We start from the raw sequence: 21,798 nt of genomic DNA, 5'->3' as shown, positions 1-21,798 counted from the left end.
GGGCTCTTGACTCTATTTATTATAGTGATGGGATTTATGGCTCTTTGAGGGGATCCGGATCTTTTGATCCATTCCATTCAAAGAGCCGTTCAAAAGAACGGCTCTTTTGGCTCTTTTTAAATATTTAGTCAATTTTAAGAAGCCAGCTTGGGGGCATCTCAGTTTATCCTAGAAATAATCACTGGGAGGAATGATGAGGTGAGATTTGTAGTCAAATAATTAAAATTCGGATATCACACACCAATATCTGAGTTTGAATTATTCTGAAATATTGATTATTACCTCATTTGTCATGTGTGGACTATATTCCATACGGTTGCACAAATCCCTCTGCTTAGACAGTGACATCACTATTTTGAATTTACCTTTAGTACAAAGTGTGTGTGTGTGTGTGTGTGTGTAAAGCTACGTTGACTTATGTTATTCATACAATACCTACTCACAAATAAACATCAAAAACAAAGCCGGCTGCAATGAATTTCTGTGCAAAACAGCTTTTAGTGAAAAATTTCAATACAAGAACAGTATCACAAAAGAACATTTTTAATGTTTTTAAAAGAACAAGTTTTAAATGAACACAAACTGGAGTACTCACGTGAAGGATGCGTGCACAACTAATAACTAATCACGCTATAAAGGGTTGGCCTGCCCTGGGTGCGCCCCTCCCCCTATAACTGTTCTGTCTCGCGGAGGAGCTCATTTGTGTGCATCTGTGTGAAACACGTATAGGAAAAAAGAACGACAGAAAGAACGGCTCCCCTCCAGCCGCGACTCGGCTCCCATCGTTCATATTTATGAGCCGTTCAAAAGAATCGGTTCGTTCGCGAACGTCACAACTCTAATTTATTAACATTAATTTATCTCTGGCTGCTCCAATTTTGTGTTTTTAAAGCACGTTTGTTATGGTCAGAGAAACTATGATCTGGGCTGTGTTTCCCAATAGTGATGTGAGCTAAAGTTGATCAATTTAGGTTTACAATGCTTTGGGAAGCACAGTCATAATAGTTTTGTTTTGATGATGATATTCTTTTTGTGAAATGGTCAGATTCATTGGTGACGTCCAGTATTGTCAGTGATATAGATGTTATATTATTTCTTTCTAGTAAATCTGTTACTACTTGAAATCTAGAAGAGCTTTTATATCTGAAGAACAGAAAAAAAAAAAAAATACAGACATCAAGAATCAGCACATGACCCTCAACAATGGTGACAATCAAACAAAGTGCTTCATGTTGCAGTGCATGATGGGAGCCACCAGTCAAATCTCATCCATGGCTCCCATCATGCATTGCTGCATGAATAAATTATGCAGATGAATTGTCCTGTAATTTTCGTAGATTGTTCATGTTTGCTTTATTTCTCTGTTGTTTTGTTGTGACAGTAGCTTGTTTTGTGATGTTCAGAGTTGATCTGTTTGTCAGTATTTTGTATTTATTTATCATCACCGTTCTTGTGAATCATATGCTGACTCTTGATGTCTGTGTGTGTTTTTTTTTCTTGAGTCTTCAGATTATAAAAGCTTTTCTGGATTTCAAGTGGTAACACATTTACTAAAAAGAAATAATATAACATCTATATGACCATCAAAACTGGACGTCACCAATGAATCTGGCCATTTCACAAAGAGAATATTATCATCAAAACAAAACCATCATGACTGTGATTCCCAAAGCATTGTAAACTTAAACTGATAACCTTTGGTTCACGTCACTATTGGGAAACACAGTCCAGATCATAGTTTCTCTGACCATAACAAACATGCTCTACAAACACAAAGTTGGAACAGCCAGAGATAAATTAATGTTAATAGAGTCAAGAGCCCATCTAAAGGAAATGCTTTTCACCATCATGGTGACTTCAAACTAAACTTTCATTCAAACATTAACATCTAAACATCTGTTCATTCTCAGTAAGAACTTTTGTTGATGTATGACAGAAATCAAATCAAACTGGTTAATAATAAGTGTAATAATGTTTAATGGCTGGAAGTCAATTGTAGATGTTGTGTCTCTCTCTTTTTCTCTTGTTGTTCCTTCAGTGATTCTGCTTGTTATCATCAGGTGTCTCCACTAATTGTCATCATCACTCAATCATCAATCAATTATCTCATTAACTCAGCCGTTTTTTAGTCCCAGTCCGTCCCTGGACATGGGGGTGAGTAAATTATCAGCAAAAGTTTTTTTTAAAACTAATCCTTTAAGAACTGCATACTTTACACTTAAGAAATCATTTATCATTAGATCTGTTTTTGACAGCACGTTTTGTTAATTTCTGTGCATTTTGCTCAAGCACTGATCAAACTTTTGAAACTTTATCCATTTCTTTGCTGCAGAGGGGATCCTGCCAGTCCAAAGTGAACTCCTGATGGACATTGAAGTACTCCTGCAGAGCTTGTATCTTCGACACCATGCGCATTAGAAACTCCACTGAGTGCTTTCCTTCACCAAGGCAGGACCCAGTGACTCATTACTGTTGATCGGTCAGGGGCAGGTCATTTTTTGTTTCATGTTTATTCATTTCTCCATGGATTACCAGCCATATATATGGACACATGCTGTATTCTCAAGATCTATGCTGTTTGGTAGGAATAGAGAAAATTATATGTTTAGTCTGTTTTCAAATGGTATTTCAAATTTTCTCATTGTTTATCAGTAATATTCACTACCTTGGTTATATATGAGCATCTTTAGATTTTTCTATATTTAGCGGTTGCAAATGTAAAATGTACGGTAAACTATTTATGTTAATAGCAAATTGGCTTTATTACAATCCAGCATAAATTTGTCTTTCAATCTAGTTATTGTTTTTCTTGATTGCTAACACACAATTCATAACACAATTCAACATTTCCTCACAACTATAAAAACAATCTCAAAACTATACATCAACTTGCACAAACCTCAAACTTCCAGGTGAATATAAAATGTTCTAGTCAAAAATGTATTCTCTTCTGGCAAAATCAAATGCAAAAAAAAGAAAATTCAGCATCCTCTACACATTTGGACAAATTTCTTTACGGTATAGTATTATATTGGTCTTCTGACACAAGTCTATATCCCTAAGCAGTCATTTCTTAATTCTGCAAAAATACAGTAAACATAAAAAATGGCTACAAAGAAAGTTGACAATCACAAGTTTGAGGTTGTACAACATGTGCTTCAGTTTACTGTACATAGAATAGTGAAATTTCCCTCGTCTAAAGTACTGGTGCTGTGTACTGTAATTATACTGTATGACATATACAGTGTATGTGTAAGTTTAAAACACTCGTAAATGATTCTTTCAGCTCTCTCTCAGATTTTGACTGGTGTGTCATCAGTTTTCTATCTGATGTTGTAATTTTAAACATTTTAAGATGTGTCTTTTTTTGTTTTGGGAACTGAATGGTTTGGGAAACTGGACCAACTGAATCACTTAGGGCCCTATCTTGCACCCAGCGCAATTGACTTTGTACACCGACGCATGTATCATTCCTATTTTGCACCCGCGCACAGCGGACTTTTCCCTCCACAGACGCACGTCGGTAAATTAGGGAATGAACTTGCGCTCCCGGGGGCGGTTCAGCGAAAAGAGGAGGCGTGTTCCGGCGCAAACGTTCCCTGGTGCTATTTTGCTGTTCCATTAAACAATTGCGCCACTGACCAGAAAAAACCTAGTCTAAAGTCAGTTGCGCGTTGTTCATTATGCTATTTTAAGGGCGCATGCTTGACCATAATGTATAGCGTGCACAACGCGCATACACTTTGCTCATTTAATCTACACAGATGCAACAGTTATTTTTGCAAATCATATGTTACACTAAAAAAAATATTAACACATGAGATGACGGAAATCATTGTGGTGTGCCACGAAGATGTGAAAAAACCTGTTTAACCGACGCTATTTTGGGTGGGTTTCTCCCATCCCCATACAACACAACTTCTCTGTCTTTCACTGCTCTTACAAGAACATCAGTCTCCTCGGCTGTGAACCGCTCCTGGCGTGCGCCTGGTAAATACACCATAATAATAGCAATCCATAATGGAACTTGCGCACCTGCTTTTAAAGGGAATGTTGGATGACGCTCTGATTGGTTTATTTCACGTTACGCCCAAACCACACCTATGAATAATGAAGCTACTTCAGACCAACCCATTTTAGATTAGCGCCGGGCGCAAGAGCCATTTATCCCGCCGGGAAAATAGCAACAGCGCCGAGACCCGCCCACAAAGTTACTTGCGCTTCGCGATTTGACACTTGCGTTTCAGATCGTTAAAATAGGGCCCTTAATGTGTTAGCAATTGAGAAAAACTAAAATACAGTAGCAGTATATTAGATGACGATTTTCTGCTTGAAAAACAATTTGATTCTGAATGAGTTTGACGCTATGCTCCGTGGCTAAAGCTAATGCTACACTGTTGGAGAGATTTATATAGAATGAAGTTTAATGAAGTGTTTATGAATTATACAGACTGCAAGTGTTTAAAAATGAAAATAGTGACGGCTCTCTTGTCTCCGTGAATACAGTAATAAACGATGGTAACTTTAACCACATTTAACAGTACATTAGCAGCATGCTAACGAAACATTTAGAAAGACAATTTACAAATATCACTAAAAATATCATGATATCATGGATCATGTCAGTTATTATCACTCCATCTGCCATTTTTCGCTGTTGTTCTTGCTTGCTTACCTAGTCTGATGATTCGGCTGTGCACAGATCCAGAAGTTAATACTGGCTGCCCTTGTGTAATGCCTTGATCATGAGCTGGCATATGCAAATATTGGGGGCGTATTAATGATATATTAATGACATATTAATGATCCCGACTGTTACGCAACAGTCGTTGTTATGTTGAGATTCGCCTGTTCTTCGGAGGTCTTTTAAACAAATGAGATTTATATAAGAAGCAGGAAACAATGGAGTTTGAGACTCGCTGTATGTCATTTCCATGTACTGAACTCTTGTTATTCAACTATGCCGAGGTAAATTCAATTTTTAATTCTAGAACACCTTTAATCTAACTTAAGTCTTAAGTTCATCTAAACATTAACTAATTGGTTGTAACTGAAATCGCCATGGTTATAGCACTTATAATATATTTATGTAGTACGGTCAAACAGCGTAGAAGTAGATAATTCATAAAGTTGTTAAAAAAAGGAATGCGCATGCTCATGCCCCAGGCGTCTACGCCAATAAGCTCTGCTGTATTATAAACCAATGAAATTTAGGAAATTTAGGACACCTTAATGTGTCGCCCCGACCCAATCGTCCAGGGTAGCATTTCTCAAAAGCATTGTAAGCCTAAGTTGATCGTAGCCCCATTGGTGGCAATGGAGCTACGATCAACTTAAGCTTACGATGCTTTTGGGAAATGCTACCCAGGCTGCACTCTGGGGTTACTCACCATATCTGATCACATATACATCTATATATTATGAAGTGTATTACTGAATATAAAATAACATATATTATTGATGGGGACTGCCCCAATGAAAGCTGGTGTATATGTTATTGACCTCTGCAGAACTCTGGTCAGGGAGTTGGAGTCATCCGATAAATTTGAACTGTTTATTGCACAAGAGTGACCATATACACATAGAAGTGTACTTGAGGTAGTTTTCTGAAATATATAAAATAACAGAAATAAATATTCATTTTCTAAATATAATCAACAATTTAACAGATTACAAACTGAATGATAAACAACTTTACATAATGAACTGATATATAAATATGACAGTAATATATCAGCATGAGTCAGCAATATTAAGCTGCAGTGTAATAAAGATTACAAAACCCCCAAAATATGAATTATATAGGGTAATGAGTAATACAGGCAGTAATAATAGCGACCACAGGATGATATGATCTAACTGAGAAATGTTAAACTTGGAGCAAATAACTTTGATAAACATTACTAATACTAGCCGCGATGCTAGCGGCACAAATCCGCTCGTTAAACAGGATCAAATTACATTCAGAAAGATCGCGAAGCATAAAGAACATAAAGAACTAAATCTAATACTGCTGCAATACAGTATAACGATCTGCATTAACTACAATATACACTGAATTAAAACTTACTTGTCATTAACTTTCTCTTGCGCATGAATGCTGCACTTTAGTGAGAGCGTGCGATCTGACTGACTGCTGCGCTGGAGTGATAGTGAATAGGCAGATACGCTGAACTCATACACGCAGGAAACACTGCACTACGTAATTTACGTAAGTCAAAACTTAAAACGTCACACACATAACGAACTTTAAACTTAAAAGGAAAGAATTCACAACAATTATGATATTTACAATTAGTAAATATATTTTCAAATATTTTTCAATATATGGAAAGCGGCAATAATTTATGCATTATTGTATATTTATATATATTTTTCAAATATACTGTTATATAATTTTATATATTGATCATTCATATATAAGGAAATATGTTTTATTTCCATAAGTGGTAACAAACCATGGTGAAGTACTTTGAGGCCGATCACAATCGGCGCTGCTAACACTGTGTGCTAACACAAGCTCTTCAAACCCCGCCCTCTGCTTAGGAGCAGAAGCTGATTTGCATTTAAGGGGACACAAACAAAAACGGCACATACACACTCTGGAGACATCAGAGACTTATTTGACTTATTTATAAAAATGGCATTATGCCACCCCTTTAAAACCTTTATTGCCTTCTGGTTTACTTCTGTGGGGATGGGACCATTGTACCAGTCGCACTGAGACATTTCAAATGATACCAAACATGTATAGCAGGGGTACTCAACAGGCGGCCCGCGGTCCGCATCCGGCCCGTCAGCATTACATTTGTGGCCCGCATCATGCTACATATAAATGTATTTTTATTATAATTGGCATTCAAAATTAGCATGAATATTACTTCGTTTTTTACACGTACACAAGGGTAGGCGTATAGTGCACGTGACGCTGTAATCATCAGCAGAGATCGCGTATAGTGTACGCTCGCAGCACAATTTTTCTAACCGCAAAGAACAATATAAACTGAAGGCACTTTGCACGCGCGCATTGAATAGTTTTTGCAATAATTTAGTTTGTCCACAAGGTGTCAGCACTGAAACGGGCTGTTGTTTCAGTCTGAAAAGAAACGGAGAAGACAGAACAAGAGTAACAACAAACACCTACCGTGTTGAAGAGCGCTCGTTTGAGGGGATTTAAAGATACCAGCAACTCTAATTTTAAACAAGTACAAAGACATTGTATTGTAACTATTTGAGCGAAAAAGACTAGACAAGCATGAATCTCTCCAGTGCGCATGTGTCGAGCACTTGTGTTCGTGAACGCCACCAAAGGCTCGAGACTGTGCGCGCAAGTAAAAAACAAAGTAACCTTATTTTTCCTTGATGAAATGCAGTTGACATTCCTCAAACTTTGCAGTGTGTAAGTTGCCGAGCATCATGAAAAACACACCTTTTATTCTTAATGTCAGTGTGTTATAAACAGAAAGCAAGCAGCGCTCCCATTAAAGATCTGTCATCACATCATTGAGCTCACGGAGAATATCTGATTTATCATGTTTACAACGTTGGTTATAGTTAGATAATTCATAAAATTGTGATTGAACATTAAAAAAAATATATATATATTTTTGGATTCTGACCAAATTAAAAGGTAGGTAATAATAGTACAAATAATAAAACATTTATTCTCTGAGTATAAATAGGTGCTATAAAAAGTGTTAAAAAGGTGCAATGGAGTATAAAAAGACTATAAAAAAGTGCAATGTTTTCGTCTTATGGACAAACTCTCATCAGCCAGTGAACAACAGCCAGGCCCTAAAAACTGCACTTTTAGTAAATAAACAGTAAAATATTGTCTTAAGTAGGCCTAAATAAAAGTCTTACGATCCAAGTTATAATTTGTGGCCCTTCGCGTTTCATTTGGTTAAAATGCGGCCCTCTTGGCCTCTGAACTTGAGTACCCCTGATGTATAAACGGCTTACGTGTGTGGCCCCTTTAAGACTTGTTGCCCCTTTAAGAAGTGACGCAGCAAAGTTGTGTGGAGGAAATGCAAGCCGATCCAAGTTGGAGTGTTATATGTGTGCGTGCATCTTATAAAACCACACACCTAATGCTTCAGTAAAAAAGACCTCAAAGAAAGAACTGTGGTTGACTGAGTTCCTGGGTTCTGACCGGCCCACCAGGGCGAGTGTTTCCTATCAAACAGTCCTTAAGAGATAGAGCTCAAAGTCCAATTTCCAATCCTACATTTGGTCCTTCGAGCCGGATTGTCACTTCCCTGGATTAAGATGTCAGCCAGTTCTGCACCAGTAAACCCTTCAGTTCGCCCAAAGCGCCGTCCAGCTTATTTACAAGATTATGAGGTGGATATTCCAAGCCTTCATAAATCATCCTCACCAGTTAATACGAGACAGCAAGCAGTGGAGTCATCTGATGACGATTACTCTTCATCACACATTGGAGCGTCAGCTGCAAAGCCTAAAAGAGCACACAGTTTACCTGTGTTTTCTCCCCCTTCGAGGCTGACTGTCAGGGATGAGCATCGTGACCTCCTAAATCCTCTACAACAGCGCATTTCTAGCTCTTCCCGCCAGTCGTCACCACAATGTCCAAATCGACCACTACTGTCTGAACCCAATGCAGAGTTCCGTCCCCTTAGTGATGAAGGTGATGGATACCAGAGTGATCGATCAGATGCAAGCTCTATAAAGTTGCAAAGGATCTCAGAGGAGAATTCCAGACTTCGTGAAACACAGCAGGCCATTAAAGCTGACCTTAAAAGAATTGAAACAGCCAAAGACGAGTTGATTCAGCTTTTAGACCGAGCTTGTAGTTTGCAGAGACCTTTATCGACTCCTAACACCCAGTCTAATCATCCATCAGTTAAGTTTCACCATGCCGCGCATGTGAGTGATGAAGACTGGCCAGAGCCTCCTCCACCCATTGCATATGAGGAGCCAGAAATTACGAAACCGTATAATGACCAGCAGAGGCTTTACAGCAGTACAAGGGCCACACCAACACTTACCCCTCGACTCACTACAGTGGAAAAGACTATGGATTTCCGCCATCCAATTCAGTATGATGACCAGCAGAGGTATGGCCAGTACCCTGCCCAACTGATAAGTTCTCAGCATGCTTATGACCACCCATGGGATTCATCCACACATCCTTATCCTGGGCCTCACAGAATGGCATCCTATGTGTCACCTCCCATTGCATCTGTGGATCTGACAGAGAAATATTATAAGGGCCCATGCCCCACCATTCCTTATTTCCGCAACAATGATCCCAGTGAGTTTGCCCGATTAAAAATAGCCTTGGACAATCTCTTGCCATCCGATAGTACTGAGATGTTTAAATATCAAGTTTTGGTTGACCACCTGAAATTGGATGATGCTTGTCTAATAGCAGACTCCTTCTTGCACTCCCCTACGCCTTATCAAGACACCATGATGGCCCTCAATGAGCGGTTTGGTCAACCCCACCAGGTAGCATTAAGAAGGATTGCTACCATTCTTGATTCTCCTGATATAAGCCGCAATGACCCATCAGCCTTTGAGAAGTTTTCCCTTCAAGTGCAGTCTCTAGTTGGTCTGCTTAAGACTTTAGGTCAGGCAGGTAGCATTGAGTTGCAGTGTGGGTCGCATGTTGCACGCCTCCTCAGTAAGCTGCCACCTGAAAGACGGGCTGATTTTCGCCGCCACATGTTACAACGGCCTGGGGTAACATACTCATTGTTAGATCTGTCAGAATGGCTGAAATATGAGTCTTGGTGTCAAAGCTACGATGATCAAACAATAAAGGGGGAAAGCCGAGCCAAACGAGAGCCCAGAGTAGTTCCACGATCACGCCGAACCACTGCCACTGTACTGACTGGGTCTGGGAACAATGCTGAGGTGACAACCTGTACATATTCTCCTGCCAAGGTTGATGAGAAAGCTAAGAGTAGGCTCTCAGTATATTGCTCTTACTGTCAGAACTCTGAGCATCCATTCAGTCAGTGCCCCAAAATTCCAACCCTTACCAAAGACCAGCTCTCAGAGTGGATACGAACCAATAGGAGATGCTGGCGCTGTGGCCTTGCTCATCAGGCTGTCCACTGTGGACTAAAGAAACCATGTCCACTTTGTCAGAGAAAGCATCTACGAATCCTCCATGAGGTAAATGAGAGGCCTGCCATACAAGCATCCAAAAGAGAGGCTTGCTTAGTCAGCTCAGCAACACAGACATTGTACCTGAACAAACCAGTCAGCAGTAATAAAGTCTTACTCAAAGTTGTCAGAGTTCTCCTTCACCATGGCAATTGCACCCTGGACACATTTGCAATCCTTGATGATGGATCCGAGCGTACGATGCTCCTGCCAGAGGCCGCACAGAAGCTTGGCTTGCGAGGGACTCAAGAAAGCTTAGCTCTGAGAACAATCCGTCATGATGTGCAAACCCTTGATGGAGCTTCAGTCTCATTCTACATTTCTCCATATTCCAGTCCGAAGAAGCGGTATCTCATATCTGGAGCTTTCACTGCCCCACAGCTTGATCTTATTGATCACTCTTACCCAATATCCAAGCTGCAGAAGCAATACAAACACTTGGTTGGACTACCACTGCAGTACTTTGAGAAGGCAAAACCTCTCGTTCTTGTTGGCGCAGATCAAACTCACATAATCTCACCAATCGAGCCAGTAAGACTTGGTCCACCTGGAGGCCCAGCTGCAATAAGAACAAAGCTGGGATGGACACTCCAGGGCCCTACCAGCCTGTTGGAGCAGAAACTCAAGCCAAAACAGTGTCTCCACCTTTCCATTCCCCTCAGCAACACAGAACTGTTCAAGAATGTTGAAAGGCTGTGGCAAGTGGATGTTTTGCCATTTCAGAATGAAAGGGAATGTACAAGATCCAAGCAGGACCAAAGGGCCATTGAGCTACTTGAAACTAAGACTGTCCGCGTAGAGGTGGATGGAATACGCCGCTATGCGACACCCCTGCTACGCAAGTCTGACATGCCCTATCTTCATGCTACTATGGAAGCTGTCATGCCACGCCTACGAAGTACTGAGAGAAAACTTGCTAGAGACCCACAACAAGCTGAAGCTTATTCCTCTGAAATCCTGAAATTGGTTCAGTCTGGAGCTATCAGAAAGCTCAGTCCAGAAGAAAGGAAAAGAGATGGTGAGTCCTGGTTTATTCCACATCACATGGTGTGCCATAATGAAAAGAATCGTGTGGTGTTTGATTGCTCTTTTCAATTCAATGGCCTCAGTCTGAATGATTCCCTCCTTGCTGGCCCCACCTTGGGTTCATCACTCCTTGGGGTCTTGCTCAGATTCCGTGAGCATGCAGTGGCCATCAGTGCTGATATTCGGGGCATGTTTCATCAGGTCCGCCTTCTTGCAGTAGATAGACCACTTCTTCGGTTTATCTGGCGTGACTCAAAGGAGAAGAGTTCCCCTGATGTCTTTGAATGGCAAGTTCTGCCATTCGGGACAACCTGCAGCCCCTGCTGTGCTACCTTTGCCTTACAGCAGCATGTAAAGGATCATAGCCAACCCAACGAAGATGTGAGGTTCTCAATAGAACAATGTTTCTACGTCGACAATTGGTTGCAGAGTTTGTCGTCATCAGAGGAGGCAAGGCAATTGGTTGACAAAATGAGGGGTCTGCTGGCTGAGGGAGGTTTTGAGTTGAGACAGTGGGCCAGCAATGTACCAGCTGTCATTCACCATCTTCCACATGAAGCCAGATCGGAAGGTCTTGAACTCTGGCTAGCCCATAAAAAGACTGATGTCCAGGAGTCCACATTAGGCCTTAGCTGGAATTGCCCTACAGATGTCCTTACGTACCGTCACCGGCCCATAAATCATGGCGCTCCAACCATGAGGATTATTTACAAAGTTCTAGCTAGTCAGTACGACCCCTTGGGATATATCCTCCCGTTCACCACCAGGGCTAAAGTACTGGTCCAACAACTTTGGAACAAGCAGCGCAGCTGGGATGACACCCAACTTCCCCAAGCTTTAGTCCAGAACTGGAACGAATGGGAAGGTGAGCTGCAGTTTCTGTACAAGATCAGTTTCCCAAGGTCATACGTACCAGCTTCAGTGGATCAAACCAGATCTGTAACAGACCTTCATGTGTTCAGCGACGCCTCAGAGAGTTCATATGGAGCAGTCGCTTATCTGCGCACTGAAGATCATCTTGGTAAGATCCATCTGTCATTCGTACTGGCACGTTCGAGAGTGGCACCAAAAAGAGTCCTGTCAGTGCCCCGTTTGGAGCTCTGTGCTGCTGTAATTGGTGCACAGTTGACAAACCTGCTGAGAAAAGAGTTAACTTTGCCACTTCGCCACACAGTTCTTTGGACAGACTCCACCACGGTTCTGTCCTGGATTCAGTCAGAGTCCTGCCAATTCAAAGTTTTCGTCGGTACCAGAGTGGCTGAAATCCACGAGCTTACCAACCTCACTGACTGGCGATATGTGGACTCAGGTCAAAATCCAGCAGATGACCTTACAAGGGGAAAGACTTTGAAAGACCTTGCTAAGCCCAACAGATGGAGCCAAGGGCCCCCATTCCTGCTCCTCTCACCAGAAAGCTGGCCAGCAAAACCTGCAGAGTGCCCTGAGATTGACAAGTCTGAGCTCAAGAAATTTGCATTCTGTGGAGTAGTAGCTGTAGATGTATCATTTGGCAGTGAGCACAAGACCTGGACAGAATTGGTAAAGGCTGTTGCACAAGAGCTACATGGGGCGGCTGGAGAGCCAGGAGAACCTACAGCGAACACTTACCAAGCAGCAGAGATCTGCATATTCCAGAAGGTGCAAAGTGAAAGCTTTCCTGAGGAATTACAACGGCTGAAATCAGACAAGCCTCTTCAACATAATAGCCGCTTACTCACCCTAGCTCCAGAATATGATGCAGCTTCCAATCTAATCCGAGTTGGCGGTAGGCTAAGACGTGCTGAAACATTAGATCCTGCCCTGAAACATCCCATTGTACTAGATTCTAAACATCCAGCTGTCAGGTTACTCCTCCAAGATTTCGATAAAAGTCTCTGCCATCCAGGCCCTGATCGGGTGTTTGCAGCAATAAGAAGACAGTTCTGGGTTCTAAGAGGAAGAGAAGCCATCCGCAGCTTACAGCATGCCTGTATAGAATGCCAACGTCTGAGAGCCAAACCTACCGTTCCCAAAATGGCAGACCTTCCTTTAGCACGCTTGCGTCTTTACAAACCAGCCTTTCATTCAACTGGGATGGATTGTTTCGGTCCCTTCCTCGTGAAAATTGGTCGACGAGTAGAAAAGAGGTGGGGAGTCCTCTACAAGTGTCTTACCACCCGGGCTGTACACTTAGACCTTCTGCACAGTTTGGACACTGATTCCTTTCTGATGTCCCTTCGAAGGTTTATTGCACGTAGAGGCTCCCCTGTAGAATTACTATCAGACCAAGGAACAAATTTCCGGGGTGGGGAACGGGAACTCTGCGAAGCATTCCATTCTATGTCACCTGATCTTCAGCAAAGACTTGCACCACGGAAGATAGCATTCCATTTTAATCCTCCTGCAGCACCACACTTTGGGGGAGTGTGGGAGAGGGAGATAAGATCCATTAAAATGGCATTATCTGCGACTATTGGGGCCCAAACAGTATCCGAAGAAGTACTCAGGACCGTGTTGATTGAAGTGGAGAATATTCTTAATTCGAAACCCCTTGGGTATGTGTCCTCTAATGTGGCTGATCCTGATCCAGTAACACCCAACCTTCTTCTCATGGGGCGGCTAGATAACTCCCTGCCTGCAGTCATATACCCTAAAGAAGAAGGCTTGAGTCGTCGTAGATGGAGACACTCCCAGGTACTAGCTGACCACTTCTGGTCCTCCTTTATCCGCCATTATCTTCCAAACTTGCAGGTCAGACAGAAATGGCACCATACATTCCCTAATATAACCAAAGGGACGGTAGTCATGATAATGGACCCCCAGCAGCCCAGAGCACACTGGCCTATTGGAAGAGTAGTCCAACTGCACCCCAGTCAAGACTCACAAGTGAGATCAGTGGACGTTGAAGTTCAAGGAAAGGTTTATACTAGACCTGTAGCTCGACTTGTGGCCCTACCCCCCATCCCGGAAGATGATAAAGAGGAGCCTAACACACCCACTGCTGCATCAGTAGCTCACACGCAACCTTCTCAAGTGTCAAATTGATCACACAATTTGGGGGCGGCTGTATAAACGGCTTACGTGTGTGGCCCCTTTAAGACTTGTTGCCCCTTTAAGAAGTGACGCAGCAAAGTTGTGTGGAGGAAATGCAAGCCGATCCAAGTTGGAGTGTTATATGTGTGCGTGCATCTTATAAAACCACACACCTAATGCTTCAGTAAAAAAGACCTCAAAGAAAGAACTGTGGTTGACTGAGTTCCTGGGTTCTGACCGGCCCACCAGGGCGAGTGTTTCCTATCAAACAGTCCTTAAGAGATAGAGCTCAAAGTCCAATTTCCAATCCTACACCTGATGTATAGTGTTGTATAAAAATTGTTCACATTGAACCATATAGATTTTTGGGTGAATTTCAGGTCATCTCTACATGGAGAGAGAAGAGATGGGGGAAGAGGGGGTGAAGGAAAGGAAATGTAAATTAAGGAAAATCAGATAGGGATGCTAATTTTGCAAGAAAGAAGATTTTGTTGTATGCAGGTGCCTCATGTATTGTTAAAGGGTTAGTTCACCCAAAAATGAAAATAATGTAATTTATTACTCACCCTCATGCCGTTCCACACCCGTAAGACCTTAATCTTCAGAACACAAATTAAGATATTTTAGTTGAATGGCTGAAATCACGTGACTTTGGCACTCCGAACAGCTGATTCGAGAGACTGATTCTTTATGCTCCGAAGCTTTCTGAAGGTGTCTTTTGAAATCATCCATCCCAATGTAAGTCGTTATTTTTTTTATTTTTTTTGGCCCACCAAAAATATTCTCGTCACTTTATAATATTAATATTGAACCACTGTACTCACATGAACTGATTTAAATATGTTTTTAGTACCTTTATTGATCTTGAGAGAGGAAATGTCATTGCTCCCAATGAAGGCCTCACAGAGCCATCGGATTTCAACTAAAATATCTTAATTTGTAAAGGTCTTATGGGTGTGGAACGGCATGAGAGTTAGTAATTAATGACAGAATTTTCATTTTTGGGTGAACTAACCCTTTAAGGTGGGAGGTAGATTAAGCCACCCCATTCCTATAACAAGGGGTATAAGACAAGGGTGTCCTTTATCAGGGCAACTATATAGTATAGCAATCAAACCTTTGCTTTGTAATTTATGTGAAAAAATGTCTGGTTTTATTACATCTGGTATTATCAAGAACTCAAGAACAGTTTTAAGTGCTTATGCAGATGAAATCACAGGATTTGGCCAGGATACCATTGGGTCCGAAGGGGGACAGGGCCTGGTGGATATGAAGGTGAGAATAATGACTTTTGCTTTACAAATAGCTCAAAGACTGTTATACAACAGCAATTTTGCAGAGTGTAGGTGGAATAGAACTCGATAAACATTTATTTCTTATGCATTTACAAGAGTGTTGATGTGGAGAATTGGGAAGATGATGATCACTGTTTGCTGACATTTAAAACCCCAGTTTTGGATTGTTTCGAGTCAGCTGGGAAGAAGTCCTTGTACTTGACTTGTGTGAAAATGCCAGGTTTTTGACTGCTGTTTTTTCAACAAAATGGAGGGATTTTCTTGCCCAGGTGAAAAAAGTACACTTAAAGTGCTCTATTTTCACGCACTAATTTTGTACTTAATATACTAAAAATTCTTCTTTAGTAAGAAGATAATCTTAAGAACATCTAAGTGTACTCAATTGTGCTATTTTGAGACAGTATGAATTAGAACTAAAATGTGCTTTTAATATACTATCTGTATTAAAAAAAAATTGTAGTTACCACTTGTAGTACACAGTGTATGAAATATTGTTTCAAGTGTACTTTGAAGTATTGTGTACTTTATATGAGAACAATTAATTGGTGTTGATTTTTTAAACATGCATGTGTAAAAAATGTATTTTGAATAATGTGAATAGTTGTGTAAATGAAGAGAAAATTGTTATAATAAAGACACATTTAAAATTCTCTCTCTCTCAGTTCCCTCCCACTCTCGGTGACGTTCGTCCCTCCACACTGCCCCTTCTGGAGCAAATACTATTACAGGAGCCAGTCGCAGTGAACACACAGCAAGTGCTGAACTTTCCACCCTGTGTGTGTGTGTGTGTGTGTTTAGGAGGAGAATCTCACACACACAGCTGCTGTAGCAGTGGAATCAGACTTTCAGCTCCATCAGCCTCAGCTTTATTTACACCTGCATCATGAGGAAAGGCTTGTTCATGTCTGGAATCCTCGGCGCTCTTCTCCTGGTAACGGGAGTCACCCTGTTTGTGTCTGGAGTTTTCCAGACCTTGATGCACAACAAGCTGAAGAGGGTAAGAGTCATCTCAATTCATCTTGAGTTTATGAGAGCTTTGTCTTACTTTGTGCGAGTTTTAGATTTGATTGCTGTTTAATGACAGTGAACTTTTTTTTTCAGCCAAATATTGTAATGTTACTGTTCAAAAGGCTCCTTTAATATTCTCTTTGACTAATCGAAATCTGTAACGTCATCATAGATCATGTGCCAAGGGATAATGAAAATATTTAATAAAACCAAGGTAAAATAACAATCAGAAATCAAACATTTATGATAATAACATTCTGAAATCTGAGTATTGTATCTATTAGATGAAGATCAGAATATACAGAAAGAAAGAACAATAATTAAGACATTTGCAAAATGAAATGAGAGATAGAAGAGGAGAAGCAGAAAGGAAAAGGGAAGCAATGCAAAGGAAAAAGCTAAATTATCAACGACTCAGTCCATTTTATACCATAAGCATAGGGAAATTTACATCCTTCTCAAACTTATGTTTTGTTCTAATGAGGAAAGGTTAAATGGATGTACCCATTATATCATAAACTGGTCAAGTGTCAAAAGAGATGAAAATAGATATAGGAAATGTTTTACACCACACCCACTCCACATTCCCCTTAGGGGAATTTTGCAGATCTTGCATTATTACATGTCAGCAGAAATAACAGATATGTTAAAGTGCATATTGCAGGTTTAACATTTTTTTTCGAGATGAATATATAACCTTGTACAAAAATACCATATAAAAAGGTACTGCAGGGTTTAAAAATGTTTTGCAGGACATAAGGGCATTAATTTAGTAGATAAAGTGACGGTCTCTGTAAAACCCGCTTTTTTTTCAGCGTCGCGTCATTTTACGTCACTACAGGGAGATGTTCTCAGAGCTCTGTGTTGATTCAGTGCAGAATATATTGGTATTTAGTAACAGGGGCCGTGAATTAGTGTGTTTTCGGTAGTTTTTGTATTCTATTTATCATCGTAATGGTAAATTATTGTGTTTGTGGAGGTTGCACAAACTTCAGCCTGTCAGGACATCGAGTACAGAGGTTTACTAACAAGAAAAAGGACGCTGCTATCTTCTGTGCCGGGGTTTGTTTTGTGCAGGTGAAGAGACGGGACTTCACTTCTGCATCTGCTTCGAAAAACGCGTTCATTTTAGACTGGAGGATTATCATCCTGGCGATATGATGGAGTTCAACATTGTAATACTTCTGTAAATGATTATAATGAATAAACTTACACACGCTATGCTTCTTCACCGTTTTTACTTGAATCAATTTCAACACTGATGAATACAAATTATGTACACATGCAGACAGTCTCACACTCACACAAAACAGTTTTGAATTATGTGCTGGTAATGTAAATACTCCAATTTCATGCATGCCATGTATGTAAACATCAAGTTCACACAACTTCATTATCACGGCGTCATATACATCCTCACACTATCAGTGAATGGGTACGGAATAAACTCATAACACATAATTAATGAATAAAGGATAACATGAAACATACAGTAACCCTAGTTATATGTTTGACCGCTGGCGGGAGACATGATCACGGATCCGTCAGAGATGCAGCTCGATAAAGACTTACGGTGCACATTTTAAGTTTTGTGTTTGATTATTACATTTGCTAACTACCAAATCAGTCGTGACGAGAAACGGCTATATCACGTAACGTTAGTGTGGACGGAGGCCTGATCAAGGTTTATTCGTTTCTGTTATTAGTAATCAGTTAGGCCTACTCCTAGATGACCAATAGCTTTGCTGTTGCCTGATTAATGATAATAATCTGTACAATATTGTGATCTGAGCACATGTCGTTAACGTTATCTATCAGCTAACACCGGTCTCTGTCCTGTTCTCCACTGCTTCTCCTCACACAACAGCTCAATTTGTCTCTTTTGACCGTTATTCTGTCAAATTCTGGCCTATCCCTGCTCTCTTGACCACATAGCAGGCTAATTGTATGGCTGTGATTAGTTATACGAGTATTAATAAGCATTTACAATTTCCTCAGCATCCGAACTGTCATTGCGATCCATTGTTTTCATATAGTTTATATTGATCGCGTTCCCTTCAGTGACGTCACATCCGATTAGACATTTTTCAGATGCGGAAGTAAAATTTTCTCTCAAAAAACGATTCCAGAAGCCTATGTGGCGTTTTAATGCGTGTTTTTTCAAGAAAATCTATTTCATACATTATTTTTCTACACATTGAATCACTAAAGCTCGAACCTGCAATATGCCCTTTAAGTTTAGCAACAAATTGAGCAACAAATGAGCGACTAATTCCGTGTTGACATGACCTGTCACATTGAAACACTTGAAGAACTATTGAATATAGCAAGCATACATACTCTTAAAGATACCAGAAGAAAAACCATAAGGGTACAATAACAAGTAAATATTTGAAAATATGATGAGAATTAATATATAAAGTAGGAGTACATAAATATATAAAATCAAAAGTAATATTGATAAATCATAAGCCATAAATGATTAACAAAAATATGAATAAAATGTATGAATATGAATATTGACCATTTTGGATCAACCAACCTTTAATCAGTAAACTCACTGAAAGGTATTTTGGAGTGTGCTGAGTGAATTCCTCATTGATGTCACTACACAGTTCTGACAGACTGTCTGCAGGGGTTCGAATTAACCTGAACAAGTGAAAAGCTTAACTTCTGCTACAAATGGTCCTTTGGATATTGAATTACTGCAGAAGAATGACATCCCATCCAGAGCCAGAACCTCCTGTTGTCCGTCCCAGACTACAGCTAAAGCCACCTGCATATCTAACTGACTTCCAAGTGCAAAGGCCTGGACTAGAGAGGAGTTCCCAGCCACCTACCTATTATAATGAGGTTGAAGATGATGTTGAATGTGCGTCACTGTCTGCAGAACGTGAGTCAGGTGTCTCCACACCAATAAGTCAGCATTCATGCTTCAGTGATTTGGTGCTACAGGACGAATGGCAAGATGAACAGGGAGACTTGCAGAGAGAGCAACATCTCCAGGACCGACAGCCTACATGGAAGGAGATGCAAAGTGTGAATGATGAGCTTCGCAGCTGCATTCAACATCTGTCAGAGATTCTAACTGCATTGCAGGGCTTAAAAGCCGAAAATGCTATCATGAAACGTGAGATTCAGCAGCTAGCCACAAGTGTGGCTGAGACATCCAAAACAGTGCCCCCAGTGCCAGCTCCTCGTTTCCATGGAGGAAACTTGTGTGACTTGGAGACGATTTCATTTCCTAGGTGCTACACAAGTCCACATATGGATCTCCTGTCAAGCCGAAATGACATACACGTGTTCTGTGATGCGTCCGAACATGCTTATGGGGCAGTGGCCTATTAGCAAACAGAAAACACAGAAGGCCAAGTTGAAGTTGCATTCCTGGCAGCCAGGTCTTGTGTTGCAAACCTGAAACATCTCTATGACCTCGGTGAAAGATGCCAGTGGTGTCAAGGGCCCACCTTTCTAAGACTACCACCAGCCAATTGGCCCAAGCAACCGTCCTTATCAGCTGAAGAGCAGAGCAACGAGTTAAGGCAGTCTGCATGTGGAATGACTACAGTTATCCCTTTACCAAATCCACAGCAGTATGACACACAGTATGATACATATCTAAGTGAATTCATTGAGGCATGTAGTCAGCAGCTTCATGGGGTGGCAAACATTGCTTGTGCTGACAAACTTAGAGAGGTGGTGCTTTGTCAAATGCAGACAGAGTCCTTCCCTTCTGAGATGGTCCAATTGAAGTCATGATAGCTAGTATCGGGTACGAGTAGGCTAGCTTCTCTCTCTCCTGAGTTTGACCCTGAAACTTATATATTGTATTGTAGAGTGTCACAGCAGTCCTCAATGCAATTCCATAGAAGAGAAGACAACTGGGTCAACTTAAGTCCTTGTCAACGCCACCAATGAAGATTCCAATTCAATCCCCAACATGGTCATATGTATCAAGCATAACGTAGACAAAAACTCTGCTACAAACAGAAAAACTAATTAATATCTTATTACCCATTAAACACAGGAAAAATTACCCCATAGTTTTGTTTTATACAAAATGATTAATCAAACTACCTCTTTCATAAATAAATGAAAGCAAACAAAATAACCATACTCACAGTTGAGAATGAAACAAAAAGGTTTTTCAACAAGGGCCTTCCTCAAATGTAGTAGATCAGCTCAAACACTGCTACCATGCACACTGCACACAAACCAAAATGTATCAATCACCTCTTCTATCCATTTATCCAAGCTTAACCAAAGTTAAGACTGCCCCCTACCAGGGAGGATTACCACTACAGCTGGACCTAACCCATAGCAGGCTGAAGACTGTTACATGGCGTCGATTTATTTCTGTTAGTTGATGCCCACAGCCAAACCGTCCATAACCGAGTGGCACACGTAATATCTGAGCTAGAGAGCCATGAGAACACTATATTTGAGAGTGTACTGCACATTACATTGATGCGCGGTCGCATTAATGTATTACATTTGTGATGGCCCAAATTCAAAACACTGCTTCATAGCTTTACGAATCAGATCAGTGATTCGGAGCACCAAAGTCATGTGATTTCAGCAGTTTAGCTGTTTGATAGGATTCCTATGTATTATTAAATATGAAATTAAATAGGCTACATTTTCTATAGCCTCAATTTTTCGACAGCAGAAACAACTGCGTCATTTTTAGCCATACAGATTAGTGTAAGACAACTATTGTTACAATCACAGAAGGGAAGAGACGCAGGATGTATAAAAGTATGGTGTTTATTTTCACAACCAGATGAAACAATAGCAAGCTGGTGAGTATATGGCAAATCTTCAGTTGAATAGAGACAAATGGAATGGTAATACTGTCCTTTGTTTTGCAGTGGATAAAATGGCAAAGGAAGGCAGGATTCCAAACTCAGCAGAATGCTGAGGGACTTCACACACATCCAACGAGGTAACACGTAAAAGACAGGAGACAAACAGGGAAGCAGGGAAGTATTCCAGTGAGGTCCTTGAGGTGAGCATACGGGTACGATGCTGATGTGTTAGCAGGAAGTTGTTAACGAGACCGGACATGTGACAGGGTGCACAGTGAGCCAAGGTGGATGATGGGTGATTGAGTCCAAACACAGAAGGGAACTGTGACATAACCTCCCCCTCCCGGTAGGCGCGGCCTCGCACCATAGATGGAACAACCAGGGTGGGGGGTGGGTGCCCTGGAGACCTAACCGTGAGTGAAGGGAGTGCAGGCAGATACGGAGGTCTCCAGGGCAGATCCGGAGCCTTGGGCGGCCATGGCGGGTCAGGGGTTGGTTCGTGGAAAGTTGGAACG

At 41.0% G+C, this 21,798-nt stretch overlaps 1 protein-coding gene across 2 annotated transcripts in view; it reads left to right on the top strand.

Moving 5' to 3' along the window:
• Positions 1-16,207: 16,207 nt before the first annotated feature.
• The window catches only part of LOC137012643 (lysosome membrane protein 2-like), a 30,465-nt gene continuing 24,874 nt past the window's right edge, over positions 16,208-21,798 (top strand). For both annotated transcript variants that reach the window (XR_010893591.1, XM_067375999.1), the window contains exon 1: positions 16,208-16,464. Coding sequence is in view for 1 of the 2 variants with exons in the window: in XM_067375999.1 (XP_067232100.1) it covers positions 16,351-16,464 (114 nt within the window). In the remaining variant the exon portion in view is untranslated. The remainder of the gene's footprint in view (positions 16,465-21,798) is intronic.

The sequence above is a fragment of the Chanodichthys erythropterus genome, chromosome 22 (genome assembly GCF_024489055.1).
Source record: "Chanodichthys erythropterus isolate Z2021 chromosome 22, ASM2448905v1, whole genome shotgun sequence".
In the NCBI taxonomy this organism is placed as follows: Eukaryota; Metazoa; Chordata; class Actinopteri; order Cypriniformes; family Xenocyprididae; genus Chanodichthys; species Chanodichthys erythropterus.
The sequence above is the reverse complement of the archived record's forward strand: the minus strand, read 5'-3'. Positions and strand labels throughout refer to the sequence as shown.